Source organism: Schistocerca nitens, chromosome 7 (assembly GCF_023898315.1).
Source record: "Schistocerca nitens isolate TAMUIC-IGC-003100 chromosome 7, iqSchNite1.1, whole genome shotgun sequence".
Classification (NCBI taxonomy): Eukaryota; Metazoa; Arthropoda; class Insecta; order Orthoptera; family Acrididae; genus Schistocerca; species Schistocerca nitens.
The window spans coordinates 118,640,284-118,655,191 of NC_064620.1; the positions used below are offsets into that span (position 1 = coordinate 118,640,284).

The 14,908-nt window shown below is 39.2% G+C and overlaps 1 protein-coding gene across 1 annotated transcript in view; it reads left to right on the top strand.

Annotated features, from left to right (window-relative positions):
* Positions 1–14,908, top strand: part of LOC126195386 (mitochondrial import receptor subunit TOM70) — a 60,961-nt gene that overhangs the window by 6,928 nt on the left and 39,125 nt on the right. Inside the window, exon 3 of the mRNA XM_049933976.1 lies at positions 14,570–14,777. Coding sequence (XP_049789933.1) covers positions 14,570–14,777 — 208 coding nt within the window. The remainder of the gene's footprint in view (positions 1–14,569; positions 14,778–14,908) is intronic.

Consider the following 14,908-nt stretch of genomic DNA (forward strand, 5'->3'; position numbering starts at 1 on the left):
CTCTTGAGTCCTACCTAAATAACAGACAATAGACGGATTTTATCAGTGCAAGGAGCAGAATCAGGTTAAATGACGTTAAAATATGGTGTACCACAGGGATCGTAGCAGGGCCCCAGTTGTTCTTAATTTTCATTAATGACATAGGCTCCAATGGGCACACCTTGTGGTTTGCAGAGGAAACAACTTTGTTCTCAAAAGGGGACAATGTACTTAAAGCAGCTCAACAAGCAGAAGTACTATTCAGTGAGGCCAAGACCTGATTCATCATGAATGAGATGAAATCAATGAAGACAAAACACAGAGGATGAAATGCAGCCAAAATGATACTGGAGCACTGGGTGACACAGCAGCTGTTGACCTTCTGGTTTTTTTCAATGATACAAAGTTAGCCTGGCAACAGCACACTAAACATGTATGTCCCAAACTCTCACAGGTCCTGTATCACTTGAGGAAACTAAAATTTGCTATACCACACCAGTACCTATTAACAATTTACTATGCAATGTTCCACAGTCACATCAGTATGGGCTGTGCAGGCTGACTCTTTTCAGCCATTATATTTTCAGTTGCCTTGTTCATACAAAGACAGATCATGCATACCACAGAAAGAGAAATGAATTTCATCAGTGCAGCACTCGCTATAAAGACAGCATAGAGGGGCCAAGATGTTGATTAACTAAGACGCAGAACAGATTCCCAATGGCACCTCTAAAATTATTTAATGCTTTACCCAGGGATATAGAGTCACTACCAGTTGAACAATTTAGGACTATAATTATGTGTATACTAAAAGAGCAACCTTTGTTCAGTGTAGAATACTACTTCCCTGGTAACATAACAGTGTCTATCTGAGCTGCAACTCGATATCAATGGCAACAGCAGCAACTCTGCTATTTTGCTACTTGATTATCTTATTATTGTAACGTGTATTGTAATCTACTTCTTAAATATGTTTTTAGTACCCATTTTAGTATCAAACTGCAATTTATTTTTTTTTGTTTTGTTTTAATGTGGTAATATTATTGTAAAATTGACGCTGTCTGTCCAGCCATGGCTGGTAAATGACAAAGAACTGGTAATAAATAACAAAATAATATTACATTTATTATCCATTTCAGATATGCAGTCTTGTGATTAGATTAGATATTGATAGAGATTTGCTGTTGGTGTCAGCAAAAAGTGTTTCCAAATTCACTTAGATAGTAACTTTCATTTTACTAAGTTGCCAGTGTTACCTGGAAGTTCCAATGTATTCTTTCTCAGTAAATCTTTTAATCCAATAACGAATGAAATTTTACATGTCACAGAAGTGAGCTCTATGATCAGCAGGTATGTTTTGGGTGCGAGTGGGGTGAGCGGTGCTAAAATATATTATCCTAGTGGGAGTCTTTTTTACAGTTTCCTCCTACCTACTTCCTTGTAGGATGTTTGTGTAATTGTATAGTAAAAGTGCACTTACGGTGCGGCAGCTGTTCCATTGCATGCTGCAATTGGTAACTGTTTGTACAGTGAAGTATGAGAAGTGGACAAGATGAATGATGAGTCAGATGATTAGACAAGATGGCTGAACCGATGGGAAAATAGTGTTTGATAAAAGTTGTCACGATATGAAGTATATGAAATTACGTGGTGCCATAATGGAAAATATTGTACAGAATGTTGTCATATAAAACAGAGTATTCCATAAAATTTGACTGTACTCTTAGGTTCCTGTGTCACACAGCTTTGCAGCGGTGTACCATAGGTCTCTAGAAGAGTGTAGCGTTCCAAAAGATTGGAAAAGGGCACAGGTCATCCCTGTTTTCAAGAAGGGACGTCGGACAGATGTGCAGAACTATAGACCTAAATCTCTAACATCAATCAGTTGTAGAATTTTGGAACATGTATTATGTTGTAGTATAATGACTTTTCTAGAGACTAGGAATCTACTCTGTAGGAATCAGCATGGGTTTTCGAAAAAGACGGTTGTGTGAAACCCAGCTTGCACTATTCGTCCACGAGACTCAGAGGGCCATAGACACGGGTTCCCAGGTAGATGCCGTGTTTCTTGACTTCCGCAAGGCGTTTGATACAGTTTCCCACAGTCGTTTAATGGACAAAGTAAGAGCATATGAACTATCAGACCAATTGTGTGATTGGATTGAAGAGTTCCTAGATAACAGAACGCAGCATGTCATTCTCAATGGAGAGAAGTCTTCCGAAGTAAGAGTGATTTCAGGTGTGCTGCAGGGGATTGTCATAAGACCGTTGCTATTCACAATATATGTAAATGACCTTGTGGATAACATCGGAAGTTCACTGAGGCTTTTTGTGGATGATGCTGTAGTATATCGAGATGTTGTAACAATGGAAAATTGTACTGCAATGTAGGAGGATCTGCAACGAATTGACGCATGGTGCAGGGAATGGCAATTGAATCTCAATGTAGACAAGTGTAATGTGCTGAGAATACATAGAAAGAAAGATCGTTTATCATTTAGCTACAATATAGCAGGTCAGCAACTGGAAGCAGTTAATTCCATAAATTATCTGGGAGTAGGCATTAGGAGTGATCTAAAATGGAATGACCATATAAAATTTATCATTAGTAAAGCAGATGCCAGACTGAGATTCATTGGAAGCATCCTAAAGCAATGCAGTCCAAAAACAAAGGAAGTAGTTTACAGTACACTTGTTCGCCCACTGCTTGAATACTGCTCACCGGTGTGGTATCCATACCAGATAGGGTTGATAGAGAAGATCCATCGGAGAGCAGCGCACTTCATTACAGGATCATGTAATAATCGTGAAAGCGTTACGGAGATGATAGATAAACTCCAGTGGAAGACTCTGCAAGAGAGACGCTCAGTAGCTCGGTACGGTCTTTTGTTGAAGTTTTGAGAACATACCTTCACCGAGGAGTCAAGCAATATATTGCACCCTCCTACGTACATCTCGCGAAGAGACCATGAGGATAAAATCAGAGACATTAGAGCCCACACAAAGGCCTACCGAAAATCTTCCTTTCCATTGAACAATATGAGACTGGAGTAGAAGGGAGAACCGATAGAGTTACTCAAGGTACCCTCCGCCACACACCGTCAGGTGGCTTGCGTGCGGAGTATGAATGTAGATGTAGAAATCGGGACATTTCAGAAATACCCCACAAAGTTTTTGAACAATCTTTGGGCTACACTACAGATCAGTCCTTCACCACAGCCACGTTTCCTCCGGTCACATCCAATGGCTTCACCAACTCACAATCAAATTGTAACATTTCAGCCTAATCTCTAACTCATACTATGCTACAGATGGGTCCATCACCACAACCAGTTTTCTTACACTCACATTCATTGGCTCCACCAACTTACAACCAGAGTGTTACATTTCAACCTAATCAAGACCTCAGGCCACACTATGGATCAGTCTGTTACCACAGCTAGCTTTCCCCCAGTCACATTCATTGTCTACTCCAACTATAACAATAAAATACAAAACAGTATCCCAAGAAATTTTGTCACATTCCAAGAAACATACAAGAAGTACAGATGCAAACCATTAATCACCTCTATAATCCATAATAGCTAGATCAGTAATTTTCAATCTCATTCTATTTATGTTGAAAACAAAATAATCAATTTGTATCCCCCCCCCCCCCCCCAATTGTCTATGACCAAAGGAAAAGTTGCTAACAGCAGAATGCAGCAGAAGAGGTGCTTACACCGTAGGTGCCCTTTAACCTAATTGTATACTGTGCTAAAGGGTAAATTGAGCATATGCTAAACCATTTTCTGCCATGCGGTTATCAGAATTGTAATTACTGGGATAGAGTGTGATAGTAACTCCCTCTGGGATGAAATCTTGGCTGTAGTGACAGTCTGACCTGTAGCAGAGCTCGAGTTCTAGAGTAGGTTAGAAGGTAAAAATTTGGTTGCAAGTTCATGAAGTCAACAAATGTGAATGCAAAATAAAGGTTTTGGTAACAGAATAGTCTGAAGCAAAGCGTGTTGGCCACATTAGCACCATATTTAACCCATTTTGCCACATTTTATACACTTTCCATTATAATAATTAAAACACCAAGGTAACTTCAGAAAACCTATTATGGATCACGGACAAGTTCGTAAAAACTATTTTGTTGCTTGTTCTTTACACATATCATGCATATCTAAAAATTATGAGATAGTACCCAAACTGTGTATACTCATCTTGCATCACCTTTCCATATCAAATTAACATCATCAATCAAAATGATGATCACTGTTATCCACAGTCTAACCTCTTTGCTCTTTCTGGTGGGATTAAGTAGATGGTGTAAATTCCATACAATACTGCAATGCTCACAGTAAACAAAGGTAGGCAGTGAACCAGTCTTCTGCTTCGACCCATATCATTATTACAGTAGTGGGCATAAATTACACCTGGAAAGCGATTAGGCCTATATGTAAAAAGCCTGCCATAATATGAATTACTTTACATGAGCTGTGCCACGTTGACATAACCATTAGTGTTGCTGGCTGACCTCCAGCAGGTCACCATTTCAAATCTAGTCACCAACAAATACTTGTTACTTAACATTTATGATTTCTAAAAGGTCCTTGTGTTCGTAATGTTTGTATGTTCCAGAATATTTGCTGCTTCTATAAATAGCAACTCTCTCTTTCCAGGAGGCAGTTCTTTGGTGTCCATAACACCTGTGCTTTTTCAGTGCTAGGTGGTGTTGTTCATTGATGATGACCCTGCTTTTGGTTATGTACTTGATTGTGGTTACATGACATTGTTTGGTGTAGATGCCACATACTGTAAAGCATTTACTTACTATAGCTCCAATTAAAAAAGTAAAAGCCATCACCTACACAGACAGGAACTATTATACAAGCAGCACATCATTCCCAACGTCCATATATTTAGGAGACCAGTTGACTACGGCACCAAAAACAACAGGTAGGATGACACAATGTGCTTGGCAAATTTGTGCTTTTACTTGGATGGAATAGCCCAGAAGTGGTTTGAGAACAATAAAGAGAAGCTTGAGAGCTTGCAAAAATTCCTTGCTGAACCGAAGAAAACTTTTGGTGACATTCTGCAGCAAGTTCACTGAACAGATCAACAATTGAACAACAGGGTGTGTCGTGGAGAAACAACACAGTCCTACATACAGAATGTTTTGCCCCTGTGTAACATTGTGAATAAAAATATGACAGAACATGACAGTCTCACACTTTATGCAAAGAGTCACAGAAGGCGAGTACTGAGCTCTTTTGGTAGAGGTAGGAATTCGTCAAGCACTGCCAACACATCGAGAAAATGCAACAGAAAAAGAACTGGAAATAAGAGACATGACCGTCTCCCATATGTGGTCCCTGTGACAGTTGTGGGAGACCTGCCATGCCTACACCTGTCTCATATGTCAGGTAGTGAGAGAAGAGATACACCAGTTTATGGCAGCCAGAAATCTCTGATCAAGTACTCAAGAGATAGCAGCCATGAATTTTCAACCCATATGTCGAGACGTAATTGACAACCCAGCATCTGACCAACACAGGTACACCTAACTCCTCCACCAAGGATAACACCATTCAGAAGAACAGACATTTGGAGAATGGAGGACAACATACTGATATGTTTCTACTATGGATGCCATGGACTTGCCCACTTCTGCAAAGAAAGAAGATAACAGTTCGACAACTATTATGCCACACTCTTGTCACTGGATGGACAATGCATTGTTCAGGAAGAAGTGGAGATGATAATACAAGATGATGACATTGACCCTTCAGAGTGTCCTTCCTGTGGATGAATGTAGCGTTTGTGTGTCACGTACTGACAACTGAACATAACCACAAAGAAAGATGTCTACCCATTGCTATGCATTGATGACATCACAACAGTCCTATTCACATCTGTCAACTGCAGACAAATATAATTGACCTGTGTGACAAAGCCCATCACCATACCCTGTACGAGGTCACTCACCAACATGGATCATCTGTTCCCATCACATTACCAAGGTTCAAGCCACCCTCCTAACAGATGACTTCAGGAAAACTTAAGTGAGATGAGCATTTATGGAAGTGAGACCGCGACAGATGCAAATCGTTCATGGGTGACGATCACTAAGACATCAGGGAGTCTCAGTAATGTCTTCATTGATGGCCACTCTATCCGGGCACTAACTCACAAAATAAATCTACATACCAGCGATGATCATAAGCATTTTAGATGATAAAACAGAACTTTGGTTCATTGTCACAAATAGCCATTACTCATCCCTAAAGGTATGTGCATAGGAATAGCCAAACCAATTCAGGATTGGAGGCTCAGTACCATAGACAAAGATTCGTCCTCCAGTACCACCACAAATACTGCGGTGTAAGAAGCTACTATTGAATTACAGATAGGATCTAGCCTGATCGAGGAACAGTGTTGGCAAGCGGTGGCCATTCTACAACAATTTTCAGATGCTTTCAAATCTGAAGTGGAGAAAAGGCGGACCAAGCAACCAATGGTAAAACTCCGTGTCAACACTGGGGATCATCCACCAGTTAGCACTCTTGTCACTGGGTGGACAATGCATTGTTCGGGAAGAAGTGGAGATGATGTTACAAGATGATGATATTGACCCTTCAGAGTGTCCTTCCTGTGGATGAATGTAGCGTGTGTGTGTGTCACCTACCGACAACTGAACATAATCACAAAGAAAGATGTCTACCCATTGCTATGTATTGATGACTCTGTAGTCTGATTGAAAGACGCAATGTAGCTGACAGGAAAAAGAAAGCATTTATAACATCTGGTGGCCTCTAAGAGTGGACTGTGCAGCACTCCATCCACCTTCAGGTGCGTGATGGACAACCTGCTTCTACATCTTAAATGGTGGGCATGTCTTTGCTATCTGGAAGACATTTGAAGAACATCCAAGTCACCCACCAAACATGTTGAAGTGTGTGCAGACTACAGACCTCCACCAGAGTCCAAAAAAAAAAAAAAATGCCTGTTCATCACCCAGTGAAAAAAATATCTTGGAGCACCTTGTTAAGGGCAATGGAATCTGTACTGACCTAGAAAAAATAAGAGCAGTCATGGATTTTTCCGACTCCTTAGCATGTTCGTAATGTGAGATGGTTTCTTAGAACGCACTTGTACTACTGGTGATTCATAAAGGACTTCTGTACCAAGGCACATCCCTTCCAAGAATTACTGCAGGGAGATTCCAAATTTTCTGAGAACTAAATGCAAGAAAGATCTTTCCTTGTCCTTAAGCAGGTGCTAATATCATTCTCAGTCCTAGCATTGTATGATGAGAATGCTGAGACAGAACTTCGCATTGAGCTAGCAGGTATGGAATAGGTACAATTCAGGTGATGACTTATGCGTCCAGAATACTCTCCAAGTCTGAGGTGAATTACTCTAGAGTGTTTGGGCCATCGGCAAGTAGTGGTTGTATTTATTTGACAAGCCATTAATTGTTGTGGCTGATCATTATTCAGGAGTACACCGTCACAGTGGTATACAAAAGTGGATGTAATCACGAGGATGTCATCGTCCTTTCAAGGTGTCGTTTGGCAGGATGCAGCAGTGTGGATGAAATCACAGTCAACTTTGCATCAAATGACATTGCTGCTTATCATAGGGAAGATCCAGCATTGTTGACCATCATAGGAACCATGAAGAAGAGGAACCGAACAAAGAAGAATTCCATGTAATAAACAGAACACTGTATTGGAGGAACTACGATTAAGTGGGGTGAAAATGGTTGCATGCCATCCCATATCATTATTCCCACAATTATTTCCACAATTCTCCAACATCTAGTCACCTGGGATTTGTGAAGACTAGACAGAATCAGATGCACGTATCACTGGCCATTTGTTACTATACGTGAGCCACTATAAGGAATGCCAGCGATGGAAGCACATACCACAGTTGCCTCCAGGGCATCTTAAACTAGTTCCACCTGCAGCAGTGCCATTTTATCAGGTTAGAATCAACTGCTTGGGAACATTCCTGAGTTCAACAAACAGGATTTGGTGGATAATAATCTGTACTGTCTCACATGCAACACTATCGCCATACTTGTGCTGTCTACCAAACCTCCGGAAATTGCAAGTTGCCTTATAGAAGACATAATTTTGAGGTACAGAACACTTGTGTGTGATGTTCTCTGATCGCACAAAAGTTTTCAAATCGAGACTAGTACCAGAAGTAATTTCACCTTGTGACCTCACCTACAGGATGACAACAACCTACCACCTACAGATATTTGGCCTCACAGACTGCTTCAATAAGGTGTTCACCAATATAATCGTGACACGTTGATGTCGACAGAGAAATGGGACACAGAAATGCCCTTTGTGACATATGCATACGACAAAATAAAGTAAGCTACTATAGACTTGACATCATTCTTTTTGCTCTGTGGTCACTAAGCTGGGACGACAATAAAGACACTGTTCCATTTTCAAGTGGACAATATTTAGGATGTCTAAGTGAAACACTTCATCACAGGAACTGAAGAAGCGGGCAACTGGCTTACATACAGATTCGGGGCTCCCAGAAGGATGATATAGAGCTCTGTAACGACAAGCCTGGACCATGTCTGGGAGACACCATGTGGATTTTTATGCCTGTGCAGAAAGTGAGCATGTCAGGAAAGTTACTAAAATGCTACTTTGGGCTGTATCGAATCTTTTGCCAATTTTCGGACATTGCATACGAAATAGACAATTATGACCCTTCGTCGAGAAGACAAAAGTGCAGAGACATCATCCGTGTCCTGCATATGAAGCCCTACTACAATCCTGAGCTGCAAGTCAATCATCAGAGCTTCTCATTTGAGGAAAATGAAGGCTCACTCAGTTATGACAAAGCTTCAAAGGGAGGTGTTACTTTCAATGCTCATCAGAAAAAGAGGATGTGACTATACGATTTGGAACTCGAGGATCCTCCAGTGCTGCCGTACAGAAGACCGCTGACAAGAGCTATATGTGGGATGCTGCAGTCAGTTCCAGTGAGAACTTCTGAAACAGCAGGTTTTCTCAAGGAGTCGGAGCTACGCTGCGAGCTGTGTTGCGTGCAGTGTCTGAGTAGAGTAGTGGTTAGCATCGCTGGCTGATGATTTGCAGTTCACCAGTTCATATCTGACACCAACAAATATTTGTTATTTAGCATTTATCATTTCTATAAGGTTCTTAAAATCTCTTGTGTTTGTAACATTTGCATATTCTGGAATACTCAGTGCTTGTATAAATAGTAATACCTCCATCCACGTGGCACTTCTGTTCTGTCTGTACGTTATTATTCATAATAAAAGTGCATTCAGTTGCAAAGTGTTGTACCGCACTGACCATCCTGATTTTGGATTTGAGCTTGACTGTATCTGCGACATCACAATATTTGCTCTCATTGCATAACATTCTTTAACTTCACGAGGTCGCAACCACACTGTTACCTATCAGTCTAACCGAGAACCCAGGCCTCCCTAAACATCAGTATGCCACCCTAACTAATATTTTATATTCACATTCATTGGCTTCACCAGGCTCGCGGCCAAACTGTCATCTTGCAAACATACTTAAAGCTCGGGCTTTGCTACAGATCAGTCTGTCAACACGACCTAAATTTTAAAAAAATATAGAACTAAATAAATATCAACAGAATTCTATTCTTCCTCTGTTTCTGTGTGTATGCCATGGGTCAAAGCCACCGACCATTATTGGTAGTATCAACCAGCCCCAACATAAAGGCTCCATCTTGCTCTTGTAGAGAAATGGTACCTGTATTTTGTGCTTAATACAGAACATCTGCCAGCATTTGACATTATGAAAAGAAATATAAATGTCCAAATGCTTCATATATTAGAAGTTTAAACTATTCCTGTGTGGAGACAATGTGGATGTCCAATATTGATCTACTACTTCTACATAGTCTGTGTTTGTATAAAGAACGCTTAATGCTAAAGTTAATAAGAACTGCTACAGCTGTATTTAAAATACATTTATTACATCACAATGGGTTTTGTTCTCGAATGTCTTCAGTTGATGCTGAAAATTTGCTGGCACTGTTCTCAAATTGTGATTTGAGAAGCCTGATCATCTTAACTAGCATTAATGGCACATTCTGGAACACAAGCACACAAACACTCCATCAACTGCCTGATACAATTAGAGCCAGTAGTAAGTGAGGGAACTTAACTTGGTGTGTGTTCTACACTGTCCAGACATTAAGTCTTTCCACTCCAACTGCAAGTGGCACCCAGCATCATGAACTTTGTTTTCCACTCCAATGACGAGCCTCATTTGACTCAACTTTTTGTAGCTGTTGCGTGCACCTTTCTCATATTTGGCTGTACTAGGCATCAGTGCTGTAAAATATTTCCATCTATGGAAGCCTGTGTTAATACAGTATCGAACTGTAGCAGTTATGTTGAGAGGAAGGTAGTAATTATTATGTTCAAGTTAGTAGGCACAAAATGGCTAGTTCTTTGTGCACCAGTTGTTTCTGAGGAAGGGATTGTAGAGCCTTGAGTGAAATGCCTAAGTGAAAATGAGACTGACAATGATTTTGATTATAGTGATTCATTTGTAAACAACTTAAGTGTCAGTGGAACAGTCCACCCTGAAGAGTTTTGAAAAATATTACACAATTTAAAGTTTTGTATTGCAGTGCTAATGTAAATATATTTAAATGAAAGCACACTTTTTGTTCCAATTTATACCCTAATTGTTAGGGTGCAAAAGGTTAACATGAATCAGCCGTGGAGCACAGAATGGTCAAGACTAACTCTTAAAAGCAGCACAGCAAATTTTTTTTATTAAAAGCAGTGCCTGAAAGTGAAGTAAAACAACCAAGTTTTACTACCCAAAATGCTGATATATTTCTCATTACTAGGCAGTTTTGGCCTTTGCCCATTTTCAGTTGTGATGTGCGTGTCACATTTAAAACCTGTTTCGTGCTGTGGGGGGACTGACACTTATCTTCTCTCTCTCTCTCTCTCTCTCTCTCTCTCTCTCTCTCTCTCTCTCACACACACACACACACACACACACACACACACACACACACACACATCATTCGTTTATATGTATGGTCTTGTATGTCAAAACCTGCTTCCAGGCACACATTATACGTGTCGTGTAAGTAAAAATGCTGCTGACATCTACCTAACACTTGCAAATACATTTAACAGCGTAACACGTCCTTTTGCTTCTTCGTAAATAAACATGTCCGCTACAAAAATGGGAAAAACATGCTTTCTTTTTTATGTTACAGTTTCTGTTGATTAAAAATTGGCAAGCGAAGATTCAGGAAAAAGGTACGTGATTGGTAGATGTCGTAGAGGAAAACTGTTCTGGAAGTAGGTACTGCTAGTACATGGAAAGAGATGCTTTCCAAAAATTGAAAAAACAAGTGTAAAAACCTGTTATCTTTTTATAACCCAGAACGAGCTACAAAAGATAGTATCATAATACTAAGACTGGAGATAAACATGTAAGCAGTTATTTTCCCCTGCTGTGTCCGTGCAAGTAGCCCACATAATTGTATTCTGTTGGTAGGACACTAATAATTTCAATTTTAAATGTGTTAAAAACATTCTCTCTCTCTCTCTCTCTCTCTCTCTCTCTCTCTCTATCTATCTATCTCCATCATCATTATCATTCATACTGCTCTTCTTTTTATACTTTCCATGCTCACTTTAAGATCTATTTGGTATGGGCCACACAAGTGTTTGATAAACAGTCTCCTTTGTAGGCTGACTGAATTTTCCAAATATCCTACTAATCACTTGAAGTCTACTATCTGTTAAACCTACAACTTAATCTATATGATTGCTCCATCCATTTCATAACCCCCACAAATTGCTACATCTGGTTATTTGTGTGAGTTGACTGATTCCAGTTCTGACTTTTTGATATCACAATCATGTGATACTATTTTCCTACATTTCGTGAAGTGGTAGGATATTACATTTCTGTACATTTAATATACCTGTCTGAAAGAAACAACCACCATCTAGTAAATCTCGTTTGTAGAACCCAGTGTGGGCAAGTTGTTTAACTTCCTTGCAGGTTATAACTGTTTGCTAGGCTGGCACTTGATCCTAACATCTTGCCAAACGGGCAATACCTAATCTGTACAGTTCCTGATTACTCTAATATATGTAGCCCCAAAGGAAGCAAGAAGGCAACAGGCAGATCATCTGACGATTATTGAACTACTTCAGATTTTCATTTCAGCTCAAAAGCGATACACTGATCCCACAGCTCTTCTTTTGGGACTTTTGCTTTATCATTTAATTTTGAAATCCAGGTGTTCCTTGTCAGAAACAATTGCTATCAATCTATTTAATAATGATTCTTTGTGGACTGGATGGCAGAAGCTCTGTACTATGAGATGTATGACAGCATGCTTAGGCTTTTGGTATACATAGTGTCCAAGCCACTCGTGTGCTTTATTCTACCCTAGAACATCTATAAATAGCAGTTGTCCTTCCTCTCCCTCCAGTCTCCCCTCTCTCTGGCTTTGTCTTTACAATGAAATGGAAACTGAATGTGCACTTTTCAAATGATTGAAAAATTGCTGCAGAAATTAGACATCAGTTGGCAATGTCATAAGCATCTTATTAATATAACAGAATGAAGAAAAATTTAATGTGCATTTCTCAAAATGCTCCATACAGAAATTGCCAACTGTTGGACATATGGTAATGAAGAACCTATCGCCACTCCATTGGTCACTTAATAAAATTTTCCATGTTCAGTGATCATTAGACAAATATATCTGTAGTGTGCTTCTTCATTTCTGTTAGGCGTACAAAGCATAACTTATTTTTTGACCACTTGAGGCAATAAAAGAGTTGCTGTACCCCTATTTGGGTATAGTCTTGGTTGCGGTGTCCTCAGAACTCATAACACCTTTGTATGTGCAAAAGCAGACCATCTGTACAGTTTCCTAACATTGTGCACAAAGCCAAAACCACTTTTAAAAAACTAATAACTTGATAAACTAACAGTTTGGTGAGTATAGCCTCACAAATAAATCTAAATTCATGTTTCATGAAAACATAAAATTTATCTGTGAATCTAGCAACTGAGACTCATCAAAGAGGTCATAAACATCAGAATTTGCATCAGTATTTCAATTGTGACATTTTCTATACGCTTAGTGGTGCATGGAAGCAGGTTCTCATAACTGAGAAGCAGCAAAAATATTCTCCCAGTTGTTTACATTCTAAAGAGAGCAGTGGCGCAGCTAGCTTCCCTTCATCGAAAATATTGACATGACCAATTAGGCTACTGGTCGTAAAAAGCCACTGCATAGGCAGTCACAAAAGTCAGTTACTCCTGATGAATATGATTAAAATATGTAGCTTATTTCCTTGTCATTCTGTCCCTAACAAACTAACACAAATTCAACTTGTTTTATATTGCAACAGAACTTCTACAGTAGCTGATGTTGAAGTCAGGCTCTGACAACGACTGCTGCAATCGTGCAATAATTTTTAAAGCCAAGAGTACATTTAATTTATTCTGTAATCAGTATGATAACTTTTTAATTGATCTAAAAATATATTTGCACAAATTTAAATAATGAAGGATATAGGATCCTCACAAAATTAACATCAGTAGAGCACCTCAGCACCCTCCTCCTCAGTCCGTCATTTAGCCAGGAGGTGAATTTCATGACACACTTGTCACATGATAATAAGAGCACAGAATAACCATGGCTTATTTTGAGTTGTTCTGAAGATGGAACACATCATTCTGCAGGCATCAGTGCAGTGTGAAGGGTAAGGGTATTTCTGGTTCTGACAAAATTCTAAAACCCAAGAAATGATTCGGATGGAATACTTAGAATGCTTTTATTGAAACAAAATGATACTGCTATAATAAGATAATCTTGTTCCTTATAATGTTTCCCCAAGACTTAATATTTTCTGGTAATGGGAATATGAAGTGTTCGAGAATGGTTGTTACCTGCTATGAAAGCACAGAAGACTGAACTGTTTCAGCAGTTCAGTAGATTAAGCACAAGGCTTACCCCTTCAACACTCAGCAATTTTTTCTGCATTTTTGTTAAATTTGATGCATAATTTGATGGATGCACACATGCTATGTCATACTAAAAACGTGTGAACTGTGAATATGCTGCAATTAGAAATAGTTCTGTTGACAGATGTAATGTTTAAATAAGTTGTGTTGATTGATTGAAAACTGAAACAATTTTATCATCAGTCTAGGATTATTTGTTTCTTAAATCACGTAAGAGTGAGACAAGAGGTTCTGACTTTGTGCATAAAAGACTGAGCACATGGCTTCTGTTTTCCTCGAGGAGAAAAAAATGAAATTGGTACACTGTTAAATTGAAAATGAATTAGTATCCACATTAAATTGTAATTTTTTTCAGTTATTTGTTCAGGTGTGCTTTGTTTGGCCATCATTTGATTAAATTGTATGCGAACAGCAAAGTCTTCAAACTTGAGCAGTAACATTTTCACATCCTTCTCACACAAAACTTTAGTATCATTTTGCATATATCTCAGTATTAATTATATAACTGTGTGTCAGTTTCAGTGAAATCTGTTTTTCAGAAACTATATAAAGAGGTCCGCGAAGACTGTACACGTGCCTTGGATTTAAATCCAAAATATGTGAAAGCTCTCCAGAGACGAGCTAAGGCTTGTGAGCTGACACATGACTTGCAGCAGAGCTTGGAAGATGTCACAGCAGCCTGCATTCTGGAGGGTTTCCAGAATCAGTCCAACTTGCTCACTGCTGATAGAGTCCTCAAAGAACTGGGTATGCATGTATTTATTCAGGTTGCATTTTAAATATATATTCAGCTATACTGAAAAGGATATATTGCTACTTGCCACAAAGAAAAGGCAATGGGTCACATACATACACAACAAAAATACTAGTAAACATTT